The sequence below is a fragment of the Callionymus lyra genome, chromosome 10 (assembly GCF_982586985.1).
Source record: "Callionymus lyra chromosome 10, fCalLyr1.hap1.1, whole genome shotgun sequence".
Classification (NCBI taxonomy): Eukaryota; Metazoa; Chordata; class Actinopteri; order Syngnathiformes; family Callionymidae; genus Callionymus; species Callionymus lyra.
Genome location: NC_141827.1, coordinates 22,511,678 through 22,528,994, shown reverse-complemented (window position 1 = coordinate 22,528,994; position 17,317 = coordinate 22,511,678). Strand labels below are relative to the sequence as shown.

The 17,317-nt window shown below is 36.7% G+C and overlaps 1 protein-coding gene across 3 annotated transcripts in view; it reads left to right on the top strand.

Moving 5' to 3' along the window:
- Positions 1-17,317, top strand: part of cdh22 (cadherin 22) — a 186,559-nt gene that overhangs the window by 121,544 nt on the left and 47,698 nt on the right. For all 3 annotated transcript variants that reach the window (XM_087801455.1, XM_087801454.1, XM_087801456.1), the window contains one exon: positions 13,105-13,224. In XM_087801455.1, the coding sequence (XP_087657581.1) occupies positions 13,105-13,224 (120 nt within the window). The remainder of the gene's footprint in view (positions 1-13,104; positions 13,225-17,317) is intronic.

Here is a 17,317-nt window from a genome sequence, read left to right as displayed (position 1 = left end):
GCTGAGTGATTTCCGTTGACCTTAAGTCTGCTGCGAGTTAAGTCATTTTAAATGCCATTTAATTGGAATTGATAAGAATTATAATCGTCCTTTTTTATGAAATCCATCGCTGCCTTCACTCAGAGTCGCCGCAACAGAGTTTGTGGTAAATCTACGGGAAAGGTTTTCCTTTTTTTTCCAACACTAATCCTCTGATTGATGTGCCTCCATTAGCGAAGCCCTTCTGGACCCCGGAAGCGGATAAGACGTGGAAGGGGCATAAAGCTCGTGCCCTGACTTTCTCAAATTTCCGGTAACACTAATGGAAAGGCCACAAAACTCAGAAGTGCAACAGGCAGGCAAATGGCACTCTGATAACAGGTATTAGACTCTGAGCAGCATCGGTTGATGTGGAAGAGACGAGCAGCAAAAACAAGTGGTGAGATAAAAGTGAGACAATAGCAGCTATTCACCGACACAAACCGTGTTTTCTCCCACTGCCACATCTAAAATTGATGTGAAGGTCCCAAACTGTCAGATCTTTCCTCTCCTCCCCCTTTTTTTTTATTTTCCGACAAATCTCTCACGCTACTGAACATGAGTATGGCAGTATCCACGACTTCAACATTTCGTTGGAGATTAAAAGAAGAAAAAACAAACCTTGAGTGGGAGAAAAGCATTGAATGAAACTTCATAGATCACTTTGAGAAGAAACGTTTTCTTTTTTTTGCAATAACTTGAAAGACTGTCAAAAAAAGAGTCCTTGTAGAGCTTCAAAGATTGTTGTCTTCTTTGGTAGATGTTGGGAATGAATGTCTGGGACCAATGAATGAAACTTGAAGGTCCATGCAGCTTGACGCACGGGTTTAACTGAAGTTTGCCATGTCCATCAAAAGAAATAACCTTGGCTACATAATAATAATAAACCCAGGTTACATAACATAGCCACGGTTCAATGAATGACTGCGGAGCCCTCCATCCATCGCTAATGGTTGGCCCTGCGCCGCCACTGAGAAAAGTAAATTTACTCACCGCCTAGATTTGGCAGATCCAGAAGGTGAGCTTGCCGTCTTCTCACAACGGGTCTTGCTTCAGCCGACGGATCCATGAGGAGAACTTGTCATACTAAAGCCTTCCTTTGCTACTTCTTATCACAGGTCTAGCTTTAGCTGAGAGCTCCAAAAGGGGAACCTTCAACCTTGAGAGAGAGAGAGAGCCCTGTTGCTTCTCCTCATAACAGGTCTGGCTTCAGCCACCATCTTGATCCTCCCAGCGTCAAAGCGCATCCTCAAAACTGACTGCTGGCATGCTCTTTGGTGAGATTCACAAATAATCCAAACTGTGCAACATTATTCAAAAGATCCTGCGAGAGTATTAACCAACTGGATAAGAAGGCCAATCCTCATCACAATCACCCGAAGGAACTCCAGAGCACCCTCTACACATATGGTGAATTGTCTTGTGTGTAAGAGATATTTTCAGTTACTGAAACACTATGTTCTCCAGAACATTGCTGGGTGTGAGTGGTGATGAATCCATACACAGGGATACAATCCAGGAACTCACATCTCCCTTCTTCCTCCAACCATGAGGAACAAGGGATCTATGATGTTGTCACTGTCTCAATTACACTCTTCAAACTGACAGTAATAAGACTTGGAAAGACGTCAGATTTGTCTATTCTAAACGCAGCTGCCTCTGAATAAATCACCACAAAAAACACATGACGTTAGACAGTGAGATGGATAAAATTCAGTTGAAAACCGAAAAGTTTTGCTCTTTTATATATATGTGAAATGCCTGACCACCCTGTCTCAAATGACATCAAAAAGCTCAGGCTCGCCTCTGGAGACGGACCCAGAGCTTCAGAATCGTTTCTAAGATAACTTTGGGATTTTAGGGAAACGACAAGTTTAGAACAGACATGTTACTCAGATTTATATTTATGCGATCAGATCTGGTTGGTGTAGCCTCAATAGAATCGGAGAAAGCTGAAGACAGTTCTGAGCTTCTGTGTTAATTTATTTATTTTAATTTTTTGCTGCTTATGTTAGAGCAGCAGCTCTGAATGAAACACATATACCAGTGAAACCGGCGAGTGTAAGTTCAATACAAGAGTATTGAAATGTTAGTATCATGACAACACTAGTAGTAATAGTGATGATAATAGTAATAATATTAATGGTGGTAATAAAAGTTATAGTATTTATATTAGTATTAATAGTCAGATGGAACTACAAAGCAATGGAAGTTGCTTTATTGTCGATTTGGCAAAACAACTGGACAATATCAACAGAATGCCATTAAGTTCCATAATAAACATGTTTTTTTTGGCTTATTTTTTACCAAAATTTACTTTTTTTATACTGTGTTCAGCGGATCTGGATCCAAATTATGTTGGGCATCTGATGACAATATGGATCCCTCTTTTTTTTTTTAAACATTGATACATTTTGAATTATGACCTTTTTTTTAACATTAATAGATTTCTTCATCAATTTATTCAATGTATTTTCGACTCTTTAACTATTTATTTGTAAACTTTATCATACCATAACCTACACAAAATGAAAGATGCCACTTTATTTTGATCTCATTAAGTAATGTTACCATTGAGAGAGAGCCAGGCTGATCTTCACCGTTCATTACCCCAAAATTTTAAAGGAATAATCATCGTTCAGTTGCCAAGGACCTGAACTGTCCTTTAGAACCTTTAAAATTGCCTGTGTCACAGCACGGGCAGCAGTGGAGTGTTCCGTGAAAAGTTGATGAGACAGTCGGAGCAGCAGGATCAAGGCAAAAGGCCAACCTAACACAGCAGAAGATATTTACAATCAATACTCGCTGCTAAGCACCTTCACGCAAATGACCAGTAACATCCACAATTACCCACTCAACCTCTTCGCTTGTGACAATTGATTATGGCTGATTTGGGTGTGCAGTCATGTGTGTGACCTGGTGTGCATGTCGACTAAAGCAGATCCAAACGGCAAGTGTGATTCACAGTGTTAAGAGGCTCGTGAAAGATGTGGATGACACCGTCCTCATGATAGAGATTTGCATTCGTGAAATTGATTAAGCTCCCCTGATGTTCCCCCTTTATTGAGTCCAATATGCAAAATATGCTAAGATTAGAGGCTTTATGCAGACATAAATAATGACAAATCATTTACCATATAAATCAATGATGCATAGCTGTGAACATACATGTATTCCTATTGAAATAAAGCTTCAACACTATATGATGTTTAAGTGTGACATTCTTAAATTTGTCTATTTTTTAACGGCTGGAATTAATTCCTTCATCCTATATCTATATTTGTTTAAGATCGGGTCGGATTCACGTCATTGTAGTTAAAGAAGATCCTAACCACTTGTATATAATATATTAATATATAATACACCAGAGACTTTATTCTGAAGAATGAACTAACTTAGAATTTATATTAAAATATAGTAAAGGTTATTATAACAAAGTAAAGAACGAGGGTTTGCCCATGTTTTAAGGTTTAGTAATTCCCTATAATAAAGTATCTTTTGTGGCTAAAACCAAATTATAGAAATGGCTGCATCACAACAAGAAAAACATAGTAAGTAAAGCTATAATACAGAGTTGAGAGCTCTAGCCATGAACTATATGGTCTGATAAAATAAAGGGGCCAATTAAAAGTCAAAGGATTAAAAAATATATACATCTCTCACCACGACTTGTTTTTTCTTTACCATTTAATGTCTCGGGGTCTGCGCTATATTTCAGCACCTGGACAGCTCCAAAGAAGAAAACATCCTGTCAAAAAACACATTAGATATTTTGTAAAAATGTTTTTTGTAGGTCATATAGGAAGGTTCTTTAGGAAAGGTCAAATCAATGTTCTGCCTCAAAGCAAAACATCCCAATTAGACTACAAGGTCAACAAGTGCTGAGCTTTTCCTAATTCTACTCCAATGTTTCTGTTAATAATCAAATTTATCATTGAAACTATATTCACACAGATTCAACAATAACAAAAAGCATAAAATTAAATGCAAATGTATATGTAATGTATGCATTTTATTCACTGTATTTCCTTGTAGATGATCACTGAAGGCATCAAAACTATGAATGAATACATGTGGAATTATGTACTCAACAAGTCTAGTCTAGTTTCTTGAAAGTAGTCACTATTATTTATTTCAGTATTTTAGCTTTTTTTTTTCTTCTTTTATTTATTAAAGATTTAGTCACCTGACATGGTGGTCACTTCACAGATGTTTCTGGTTTGGTTACTTATTTAATTCCTTCACATTTTAATGGGACCATTAATCGACTCAGGATTAGTCGTTCAGACGTCATCTTGGAACACAGCCTTATTGTACAACTGTTAGAATTCATAATATGACAAGAACCAATCAGCTACCAGTGACCATTATTACTTTAAGAAACAAACATTATATAGACCAGAAAATTGCAGAAAAAACCCACATTGAATGAGCCTGTTGGGTGCGTCCAACTTTTTGCCTGTTTTTTTGAATACCCTGTTGATTTGGTTTTAATCTCTGCCTCATTTTAAGATTTAAACATTTTCAAGTTCAAGTTATTTTATTGTCAAATATGCATGTATCAAAACATACAGCATAGATGAAATTGTGGTCCTCTCAGACCGACTGTATGGGGAGATAGCGTAAATTCTAAGTAGATAGCATTCTTTGGGTTGGATCACCCAATGGCCCAAAGTGTGTTAATCAAAAAGAGACGGTGAATCATTTCCCCCTAAGCTCAACCTGAAGTGGGTGATACCATCTAAATGAGCAACTTCAACTTTGTAAGCAAAAAATCTATAGATGAATCAACAGAAAGTCAGCGTATTCACAGTTTAAGCGCCTTTGTCAGCAGAGATTAAATAATTGCGAGCAGTCCGCGCAGAGATCATGAGGAAGATCAGTGTAAGCAGGTCATTGCCGTTTTATGACATGGACCATTTTTCTTTCCTTTATACTTCAATTTCTCCCGGTTCTGTCTCTGGGGGCGCTTATGTGGATGAAGGCGAAATGAATCACGGTAGAAGTAGTGAAGAAATAACTTTTCATGTGAAAACACCCTGGCTTTTATGGCTTCACTAAATGATCCATAATGCAGACAGGGAGCACTCATTCCTCCAGATTAAGGTGGGCCGGGGCTGGAAAGACACTCCACTCTGTAACCGTTAGACCCTGCTGCTGAAGCCGGCACCGATACAGACTCGCTGAGATAGGCACAAATCTTTTTTATGAGGCCGCCTTTTAAATGGCTGTCAGTCTAGTGTCTCACATGTGCCTCGCACACTACTTCAGCTCACCTCACAATAATTGAACCATCTTCCCATGAGGGTGAAAATGGCGTGGGAAGTCGCTGCCTGTGCATATATCTAATTATGGAGTTTTTGCCATGTGCAAAAAAAATCCACAATATGAGCAGCATTTGTTTCTGTTGGATAGTTGATTGTATGACTTTATGATGAGTTGTGTGTTTGTTTTATTATGAAGCGTACTTGTACACTAAAGGTATCTGGAATTTAGATATGATTGAATTTAGCGAATAATGACCTTCCACCACTTTAAAATTCTCTAGATTACTAAATTACATTCACCATGAATGTCTATATTCATCAAAATGATCTTCTAGGTCTACTTAATTTATCCTACGGGTCCCCAGTACTTTCAACTAAAATTTTATTTGGAAAGCAAATATACAGCAAAAAGAAAAAAAAAATAGCAAGAATAGAAAATACAATGAAAAGTAAACTATTGTGTTTGAATATGTATCTACTTCTGTCCACCAGGATGTTATATTAATATTATCATCCACGTTTAGGGTAATTAAGTGGTTGTAAGTAAGTATGTTAATATTTGTAGAGTGCTTTTCTAGACCAGTATCAGATCAGTGATGTAAGGAGGAGCCTGACCATGAATAGCTCGAAAGTAAGAACCAGAATTTTAAAATTGATCCTGAAAGAAACTGGCAGCAAGTGAAGAGATTTAAGGGATCGAAAAAATGTGAGTTCTTCTGCAACAGCGAGTCAGAATTTTCGCTGCAGAGTTCTGAATCAACTGCAGATGAGACAGCTCCTTCTTGTTAAGACATGAAACAGACTGTTGCAATAGTCCATACGAGAAGACACAAACGCATGGATTACAAGCTCCAGATCATGCTGTGACAGTATTTTCCTAAATTTAGAGATTTTTCTCAGTTGAAGGAAAGTTCTCTGGTTCTATATTGAAGTTAAACTTCATGTTCCCTGCTAGAAAGCAAAAAAATAAAATCTGAAGAAGATATTTGTGTACTTAAAGGGCAACATTTGATGAGATTTAGCCTCAGTGACACACTTTAGAGTAAGGACCAATGCTTTGCCAAAGTCTTTCTATTGATGTTGTGCCATTATGGTGACCACAGATCCTGAAGGAATCCTGGATAATCAGGAGGCCGCTCTCCCAATTATCGAACTAGTCCGGAGTATATGATTGAATAATACAGCAGCTGAAAGCTTCTGATGTATTAAAGAAAACAAGGTGTTTTCATGGCACGAGCGCCAGCAAACAAATATTCTTTGGTTCATGTGCATGCCCGCTACCCTAAGGTAGGAATAAATGATAAAAGAATAACTTCAAATTGTTGCGCTTAATCATATTTATTTCAAGATCATAATCAAGCACGTCAGTATGTGAATTAAAACCTGCAGGTTCAAAAATCCCATGAATACAATAATATGTTAAATTGCTTTAACTGCCTTTCGGCGTTTCGGAGATTAAACCTTCGACTGGTTGAAGTGTTTTGCTGGGCAAACGTCTGCAGGAAATAATCTTTCTCTGTAGTTTTGTGCACAAAGTTGTTAACCTCTAATTGAGTTTTAAGAATTGCATTTTTTTTTTGATGGCAAGCGTTCCACCAATAAATTAATTAAAAGAACAATTATGTTGTGAAATAAAAAAAGAATGTTCAACAAACTATTAAGTAGGAAAGTGGGTGCAACCACATCAACGGACCCGATGAATGAGGTTCTCCTCATTAATGTTGAATATCAATGAAATTGAAGAAAGTGGTTGAGTCTTTCATGCGAATTTCGAGCCACAGATCTGTTGCCAAATACTGCCGCTCCCATGAACGCGTCTCTGCTTTTCTACAGAATGTAAACAGCCACCACATGAAGGCTCATTTCATCAATCATATTTATAATTAAACAGGCACATTAATCATTTACACTGACAAATAGTTAAAGAGTCACAGCACTGAACCAGTGGTTGAAACCATATTAACACTCCTTCCAAATCATGAAATGTCTGCATGCTGCACCTATTTTATTTTCATTAGAGCTCTTAATAGCTTGAATAAGTGAAGTGACAAAAGTGCTTGTCAAGGAACGGTAAGAACTTCTCTGCAGCTGCAGGTACAAGACCTGACAAGTTCCTCGGCTGCATTTCAAATACTTGAGTCAAAATGACAAAAGCTGCAAGGATCAAGCCAAAAAAAGGATCATCGCAATTTTTACCTTTTCAAATTTGCATATGAACTTGTTCACAGGCTCAGCACAAATCCAAATTCGGTGCAGCGACCCCGAATCGCAATGGAATAAATACATAATTCATAGTCAAATATGTCGTTACCATTTTAATGAAGGTTTGGTTTGGTTGTACCAAGACGCTTAAAATCAGAAATGTGCTTAAGCCCTGCCCACTAAAAATGCTTGGATTTTCTGTAGCAAAAATCTTGTTTACCATAACCGCACCCACTCTGCTGTGATTGGTCAAGCATCAAGGTTTTTTTTTTTTTTTAGCGTCATCAATCCTGAAAAGTGTTCACCTCCTAGGGAAGTGTGTATAAAGAAAGAAGCATAGCATTGCATGAGCGAAGTCCAATATTATATTATAATGGACGTCACTCTCATAACTTCTCGTTCGCCGGGATTTCAGACGGGGGAGAACTTTATAAAGTAATGACTCCAAAACATGGTCATCATGAGGGACTTACTGCATCTTGGAGAGAAAGACTTCAGTATTTTAAAATAAAAGTTATTCAGGAGAGTTTGTTTATTTTACATTAGTTGCCCTTTCAGATTTGTCCCTGATTCTTAAAACAGTATAATTACCAAACTCCAACATGAGTGTTGGCATCTGCAGTTGATTTCAATAAAAGACATAGGTACTTGTTGGGTTGTTGTTTTTTTTTCTTCCATTTTTCTCTTGCTTGAGAGAGTCTTCAGCTAAAATGGAAAAAAATGCAAACTATGTCTCATAGTCCATAAAGCAGTTTGGATGTCACATGGGGCACCAGGGGGGTTTCCCAGTTTTAGCAAAAACAAGTAAACTTGTAGATTTCGCCTGCACTTGTAATGTATGTTCAAAAGGAAATCAATCATCACAAAAAGATGGGAAATTAATCAATATGTTTGTTTCGAATTTGCTCTGCAGCTGTGTATACATCAAGTCTAGAACTCTTCATCATCAATAATCAGATCTATGATGTGGATAATCATGTATTGAAATCAACCATTTTAGTGTCCAAAGATGATCATTTCGCAGTTTTGGGATGCAGTTCCTCCAAACAGTCTTTTGGACTTCACCCATCTTCAATTTCTTTTGAACTGCGGTAAATCTTAACAATTTCAGATTTCAACAAGAAGGATGTCCCTACTGTGGAATTCTTCTTTAACCTGAGTAAACCAACTTTGCTTTAAAAACTGATCGCCTATAGGCTACTGGTCCAAATGGGATTCAAATGAATTTCACTTCCCTAATGCTATGGTAAATGAAATGTAACAACAACCTTGCTGCACCAATTTTACAATAAATCGCTCTGTTGACCCTTGACTTTCTCTCTTGAGGATAGAAGCACTGATGCTTACGGTCACTGTTCTTAACTCAGATGTCAATCGATCTAGCGAGGGCTGAGGGTCCTGGACCAAAATCATCTGGAAAAAAAAATAGTTCCCCCTCCAAAAGTGTGCAATGAATACCAGTTTGTGTCAATGTTCCACTTATATTTCCAAATAGTTGAATAAAATCAGGACAAGTGATCTAGGATTAGAGACTAATTTTTTTTTTACAAAAAATAGAACATTTGGATTCACCAATTAAACATCTACAGAGACTTAGTAATTCCTGCTCAAATTTAACATGACAGGTATGCTCTTTATTAGAAAAAATCCAGGTTTCCTCCCTAACTATTTGCATGAATTCTTCTTCAATACAAACACAATAAAAATAGCATTTGCATTTATATAGTTCTCTCATCTGACATTGCTGCCAGCCAGGTTTGAGAAACAGCTGAGCGTCAAACTGATTTTTTTTCACCGTGGAAAATTAAGATAAGAGACTAATCCCAAGGATGGAAAAATGGTTTTATTGGACCCACAGCAGCAGGGCAAACAGGCAAAGGGGAATCTGCATAAATCCTGTTGGCTGTCAATAATGAAAATAACCTACAGAAGCTCTAAACATGTGCAGCATCATGTTTTTTGATGAGATGAGACTATACTTTTGCAGCTAGTGTGATAAATTACAATTTCAATATTGACTGATCTTTTAACAAAAGTGCATCTTTATTTGATGAGACATTGGGTTTCGTGTGCATCTATATATATATAAGAAATAATCTTTTCCTTACTAGAGTTATAGACAAAAATGTAAGTTAATCTTATTGTAGCAACTTGAGCTCAGTTGTCTCAGCACGTCTTATTTTCTTGAAAGACATTGCAAGTGTCAGTGCGTAGGATCTCCGCTGTTAGCCTAACAGCGTCTGCTAAAAACAAGCATAAAATATAGACTTGTTTCATTTTTTCTGAAACAATTCTTCATGTCGAGGCCTCAACGAGAGATGGACATCTCAGACGACCAATATGAAGGTATTTGGAGGTTTATAAGTGCGTCGTTTTTGGACAAAGATAAAACTGGCCTAAGAATTTGAAACTGAGCTCAAGTTGCTACATTAGCACACACATCTGTTCCAACCCTTAGTCGACACGTGGGTGGGTAGAAAATGTGCAAACTAACCCTTTAAATCAAGAAAAGTAAATACCTTTTCAATAAAATACCCCCAGTGTTGAAGTTTAACAATTTAAAATAACAAACTAATGAAGTCAGTCAGGTTTGCTGGTGGAGTTTTTATATTCTCCCGATTCTTGTGTGGGTTTCCTCTGACCATGGTGGCTTCAACCCGTGCCTCTGAAAACATACTGAGGTTGATTTATGACTGTAATAGGGGTGAGTTTGTGTGTGAATGGTTGTCGGCTAGTTAGTGTATAAGTAATTATAAGTGATGGACTGCTGACCTGTCTAGGGTATCCCCCACTTATCAACCCAAGTATCTGAGATAGACAGCAAACCCCTGCAACCTCATTCAGGGACACACACACAGAGATACACAAACGCACACACACTTACAGACTTACAGAGGTTCCCAGCTTTTGAAAGATCAAAATTCCAGAAATGCTTTCATCAAACAAATGCACGGAAAGAAAGACAAAGAAAAGAAAACTAGAGTTTAAATATCAGAAGAAAGGTTGATATTTGGTTTGATTTTGGTATTGATCTGAATTGCCATCTGGATCCACAAATCATTTGAAGGTTTGTCACACTCAGTTGCACTGAACAAGCTGTTCTTGTGATTTGTGCAAGTAATCCTGAAAATGGAATGGGAACCAAGGTTGTTTGGTTAAGTTGTGTTTTGTTTTATTGTCTTGTTTCCTGGTAGGCTATTGTGTCCTTCCTTAACAACTTCCTTTAAAAATCGTCCTCATAAAAATCATGTTACAAGAAGTTTGGGTTAAACCATGATACATTATGTTTGGATAGACAGCAGGAAAGATAGGGAATTTAGTCTGGTAAAAAAAAAGGTTGGTTACACTAGCAAGGTGGTTGAAATATGCAAGAAAATTTCAGAACAGAGAGTTGATGATAAATGGGAGGGTTTCCAGGACGGTGCCCTTGTGCACTCCTGTAGTAACGATTGGATTAGTCATAAATTTTACCTATGAGGTAATGATATAACAATTTTTCCGTGGCTGATAGATACAAGTTTGATAATGAGAAAAGAAAAGAAAATAACATAAACTTTCCATTCAAAACTTTTCTCTTCAACTTTCAGTGTTGGACTAGTTTCATCGGCTTGTGATGCAACCGTATCCCATGACCCCAGGATCATACATGAATTCAAGCTTGTAAGAAATGTAATGTAATAGACTCTGGGCATTGACTATGAAGAGCTCTGAAGGTCATAGTGAGAATTTTAAAATGTATTAGAACATTTACCAAGAGCGTACAGTCATAGAAAAAAAAAATCGAGTATTGCGTAGGCCAAAGTGCATTTTGTATCACAGAGAAGTAAATTCCAGCAGACAAAACACCTCTCATGTTTTGCTAGATGAGTAGTCAGATGTTATTTATATTTAAAAGTAAAAAAAAGGAATAATAATTAATTTCATCAAAGGGACCCGTTGGATAATCTTGAACTTAATGAATATATAAATCAGACAGAACGTGCCATCGGTGACAGAAACAGAAATGTGATCTGCGTCTAATGGCCGTCTGACTTAATGATAATCTCTCTGCGCTGCAGTAACCCTCCGGTTCCCCCCCCCGGGAACTATGTCGGATAAAGGGAAACAAACACAGCTCTGACACGTTGCGCTAATTAGCATCATTAGCATATGGCCATTATGTTGCCGGACGGTGGCATGACAGGGCTTTGAAGGGCTACAGTGGTGACCTTTGGGCGACAACACCAGCTGTCAGTAATTACCCATAGCCTTGTCAGGAGAGACAAAGACGCCCTCGACCTCCTCATACCTGAGCAGGGTCTCCCTTTTTCCACATTGTCACTAAGGCGTTCATTTATAGATAATTGAGCTGAGTTATCGTTGTTTATGTTTACCTATTTCGTTTCAAATCTGTGACTACATTTGCGGATGCACTGGATCCTTGATTTTTCAATGGAAAAAGTAAATACCCACAACATATTTTAAGCTTTACCACCTTGTATACTTTACATATGTCTTTCCTGTGCTCAGTCTGCATTGATTGTTGCATTTATCCTCCACTTTAAACTTCAATTTTAGTCGAGTGCGTCTTAGAATTGTATTTCAAATTCTTCTAGTACAAAACACATTTATTGTGTTTGAATGTATTCATTTCTGTATTATGTCTGGTTTAAGATATGCCCCACTGATTTACCCAAGCCAAGTTGTGTAGCATGCACCCATCCCAAATACCAAACTCTAATCCAATTCAGAATTAATCCTTGTAATAAACCCGCAATTAAAAGTCTGTGTTGGCTAGCCTTCTCAGAGTTAACTCAAAATAAAAATAATTTCAACATTACTGTTGTTTTTTTGTTTAATGGTCCATATACATATAAAAAGGTTTTTAATTTTTCTCATCTCATGTTCATTTATGTTAACCTCCTCAGAATGTTTGGTCTTCAAATTTATTTTGAAACATTTAAAACATCTTTATTTGTGTTTGTGCATATATATAGACAATCTTAAAAAACAGCAAGATCCTACATATTAGGGCCTATTTGTGCAATTCCTGAATCGTCGTTATACACATTATTTAAAAAGATTGATGTCAGACAGACTATTATCTGCAAACTATCATCACTGCACACAATTCATGGAAAGTGTAAAAATTGTGTTATTTATCAAAATATTTCCACCGTATTTTGCTCTCCTGGCATCACCCCTTCTCATGGTTCCTCTGGTGCCCCCCGGGGAAGACAAGCATCACACTTTGTAATCCATTGATCTATAATAGTGTTCATTTGATTCCATTTACTTATCCGTCATATTGGTTTTCAGAGGACAGTTGTTTTTTTAAGGTGTCCCATCAGTAAGGAAACCCATTAGTTAAGATGCAAAAGTTGTATTCTCTAAGATGTTCTGTGAAGTCTCACCTGGGAAACATCAAGAATACAACTAACAAAGAAACCTCCTAAATTAGTACTATTTGAGAGCCTCTCAAGGATGACAAGTCTTCAACTGAAAACTTAGGGTAGTTCCTGGGTTATGAACTTTCAATATAAAAATATGTTCAACTGTTACACATCTTGTGATCATTTTGGAGCAAGTGGTCCTGACGATCATGAAACTAAGAACGTATATTGTGTCAATCCAACAGGAACATCCGTCATGATGGTGACTGCTTCGGACGCTGACGATCCCACATACGGCACCAGTGCCAAGATTATCTACAGTGTTCTTGACGGAGAAAGGTTTTTCACGGTCGACAGAGACACAGGTAAGAAATACCTCTAACACTCCTTCTGCCTAAAAGTGTGACTTCTTATCGACATGGTTTTGATAGTAGATTTCAGACAGGAACATTTTCTTCCATTCTTAGATAATGGTGTTTTATTCACAAATATTATGAATAATATTCAGTACCTTTTGTTGTTATGGTCCTGTTGAAATGATTCCTGATTATATCTAAAAAGAAAATAGTGTGTCGGGTTCTCATCTCCTCTTTAATAATTTATCCCCAGACAGGCTAACAGTGTCAACAGATACCAATAGATATACCTGCAACAATCTCTAAAGCAAATTGAAGATGCAACATCTCACGCAACCGTAAACGTTCAACAGATAATTGATTTTTATAAAATGCGAGAACCGCCTCATGCGGCTTATCTCCACATGAACACCGAGCTACGAAGTCAACCTCTTAGGGAGACACAAAACATTGTGTTACAGCAAACAGATAAACACATCCAGAGTTTGACTCTTTTCATACAGTTGCAATAAAATCTGTTTTCTTTTACACACTGTATGTTCGCGTTATCTGTCAGTGCCCTGAGGGATCCATTCTCCGGCTTTTTTTTTTCATTTCTTCTGTGGCTTGAAACCTCAAGGATGTCGACCATAATCCTCTGCAGATACAGCTATATGGAAGGCCACACTACTGTGCTTTGTATGGGCTGCACAAAAAAAAACAGTTTAAGCGCTCTCTAAATTCTGCATGAATAATATATATTTATCGAATAGCAAGGAATATTTTTCATGGCCTGGATAGACTTGTGTTTATGTTAATGTAAAGCTAACAAAAATCATTGATTCTACCAGTTCTGCATTTACCCGGTATAGAGTCACCTCCAGCTCTTTATTGGATTCCCGGTGTCGTCACCATTCAAGGCGTGTAGAAGTAATATAATCTGACCTAGTCTTTCAAGGGGTGGCTTAGTATCGGAGGTGCCTTCAAATACCCCTCCAGGGAAAAGCATTAAAGTTTTAATGATTCCTTTTTTGGTCTGCAGCATTTTGACTTGGCCAGCCTGAGTGCTGAGATGATAAATGGACCTGCCTTTCAGACTAGCCATGAGCTCCGGCACATTATTCCCGCTTCTCTTTCTAGACCAAACCTTCTCTATCTTTTGTGCTTATTCTGCACTTAATGGGCTGGACATAATAGAGAAGACCAAGAGTGGAAGCTTTCAGCACAGATCATTACTTAGCTTGACTATTTTTGTTTATAATTTAGAAAGCGTAATTTTAAATTAATTAGAAAATTATAATTTTGACAACATCATGATTATCTAATTTAATAGCTGGAATTCAAAGAAATTGGAACAAACAATGAAACCAACTAAAACAATATAAATGTTACTTTTGTTAAGCATTGAGATCTGTAATTAATTGATCAAATTGTTGTAGTTTTTATCTTAGCTAAACATAGCAAAGTAAAGTTTTAGTTTTTTTAAATTTAAATGGTAATCATGTAAGATAAAAATGTCTACATAAATATAAAAAAGTATCTTCATGAAGTAATTTATATTGTTACACAGATTTACATAATGTGTTGCCACCTTTAGTCTCTACCAGCAGTTACTCTGTTCTTTTCTCTTAATCATTAAAATAAAATAAAAATACAACATCAGGTCTACAGAAAGTTTTGTACGTTAACACGTCTAAAACAACAAGAACTGTAAGATTCACCAGACCAATCGATGGTGTGATTCATTTCGGATGTGTTATTATGATGTTTAAGATCCAGTTTATAATTTTCAGTGGATTAAAAGTTGATAATCTTAATGAATATTAATGGGAGAAAATCATTTGAATTAATTTACGTCGTCTTGGGAAGCTCAGATGAAGGTTGAATCCCAGTATACCAAGAATCTGAGTAAATACATTAGAAAGGTCAGTTGGTTTACATGTTTAGAATTAGAATGTGGACCATATACAACTGTGTGCTTTGATAAAGAGACCCATCTGAACTCTAGGGTTCTGACACATCTTGAGGTTGCGGTTCTATATATCAGACACAAAGGCTTTACTCATAATGGGCCTCATTTAAATGCATCGCTGTTGCCTTGAATGGATGAAAGGTCGACATGTCCACCACTTTCTTTTAACTACGCAGCAGCATGTAGGGTATTTGACGACTCGTCGAACAAGCCCTGGAGATGAATGTGACTGGAATCTGTGAGTTGTGAACCCAACACAATGCAAACCTGTGGGAGCTGATGTGCACAGGAGATGCATTAGTAGTATCTAATGTGGAAATCCCAAAGGCTGATGTAAAATTATACTTTTCCTGAAAAGTGAAACGGCAGCGAGTCACCAAGGTTGGTGTGCAGATGGAGATGATGGTGAGAATTACATATATTTTTATTACCAAGTATTTCCATACAAGAAAAAGAAAGTAAAAGTGTGTAGTGAATGATGAGGGATCCAGAAAATGAATAACTGGATGTTGTCTAATGCCTGTTTACTTAGACTAGTTTTATTCAATTAGACATTTCCCATTCCTGTGTCTTTAGATGAGAAATGTGCGTAACTTTTTTTGTGTGAGCGGTGAGTTCGTAACCAATATCTATTAGTTCTTTGAACTGCCCACAATTTGAATACACAAGGGGGGCTTATCAAATTCATTTTAAAACACATTTATTTATCTATTTATTTCAGATTAAACATCGGGACCTAATGTCAGGTTAAGAATTTGACTTTATGCTTTTTATTTAAACAAAGAGTAGAAATCAGATCTGGTTCAAAGTTTTCTACTTGTACAGACGAGAAAGAAAAACAACACATAACTTCTTACAGGTCTATCTGAATTATTTCTAAATCACAGAGCTGTGAGTTTGCCGTTACATCTTTGTTGCAGTTTGCACCGTTAATTTCACCAGCCGTTAATTTCTGTCCTCCAGAGGTTTCAACCAAACCCAAACTTGAAAGAGTTATTATTTCTCACGGTTGGGGTTGGAATTCACTCCTTCAGAGATCTGTACCTCGTACAAACTCAATTGTAACCCCACATTTATTTCCCATGAAAGCATTGATGAAAACACCAGCAGTGATACAATACTTGTATTGATCGGTTGAAAATTATAACAGCTTTTTCCCATCACTAAATACATCAGTGACTATTTTAATTATTGCAGACAATTTTAACATTCAATTATTGTATTTAATTTAAAATGCACCTTATAAAACAAACCATATGTCCTATCTTTTCCTAAATTTAATTTTGATCAATTTAGAATAATCATCTTGATGTTAACCTGAATCTGACATAATCAATTTTTTTAATCATTATTTCAATTCTTATATATATTTAATTCTCCTGCGACCTATATGCAATCACTAAGAGTGTCAAATTTGGTCCCGGGCCCTTAACCCTTGTGTTATCTCGACCTCAACCACTGCAGATTCTTCTAGAAAGCCAAGGAGGTCGTTCAACTTGCCCCTGAGACAACCCAAGGGATACCACAAACACATTTGTGCCCAGGCCTTTGGATCACCTTGACCCTAACATAACAATACTGACAAGGGTTAAGTTGACACTTGATACTTATATGCATTTTAATGTCCTTAATGAATCTATTATAGAAAGTCTTCATAAGTATTGTGAAAATGTGAAATATGTCACAACTGGTAAAGTTTTCTTGTCAGTGTTCTTACTTAAGTGTTGGATTTTATGGTTTATTTAGTATCTTAAAAATATAATTTTTAAGACACTAAACTTAAGAGACAAATAAGGAGATAATGCCGATCAATTTTTATTTTCTTCATCCCAATTGTTGTTTCCAGCTTAAAACTGTTTACAACTGCAAGAGAAACATTGAAACAATGCTCATCTATTTTCCCCATATTTTGAAATAGAAATAGATTATAGTGAAAAAAAAACGATTCAAAGTTGCCTTAAGAAAACATCAATCACTCCAAATGTAGTTTTGTAAATAAAATGTCTCGCAATTTCTTTTCAGTCAATGTTTCTTTAAAATGATGGTAATAGAAAAATAAATACTCCAAGACAAATACAGTCTTTATGTTTGTTGTTGCAGCATCTGCAAAGATGTCTCTCTGTCCTGTCGTTGCTCTTTTAAACCTCCATG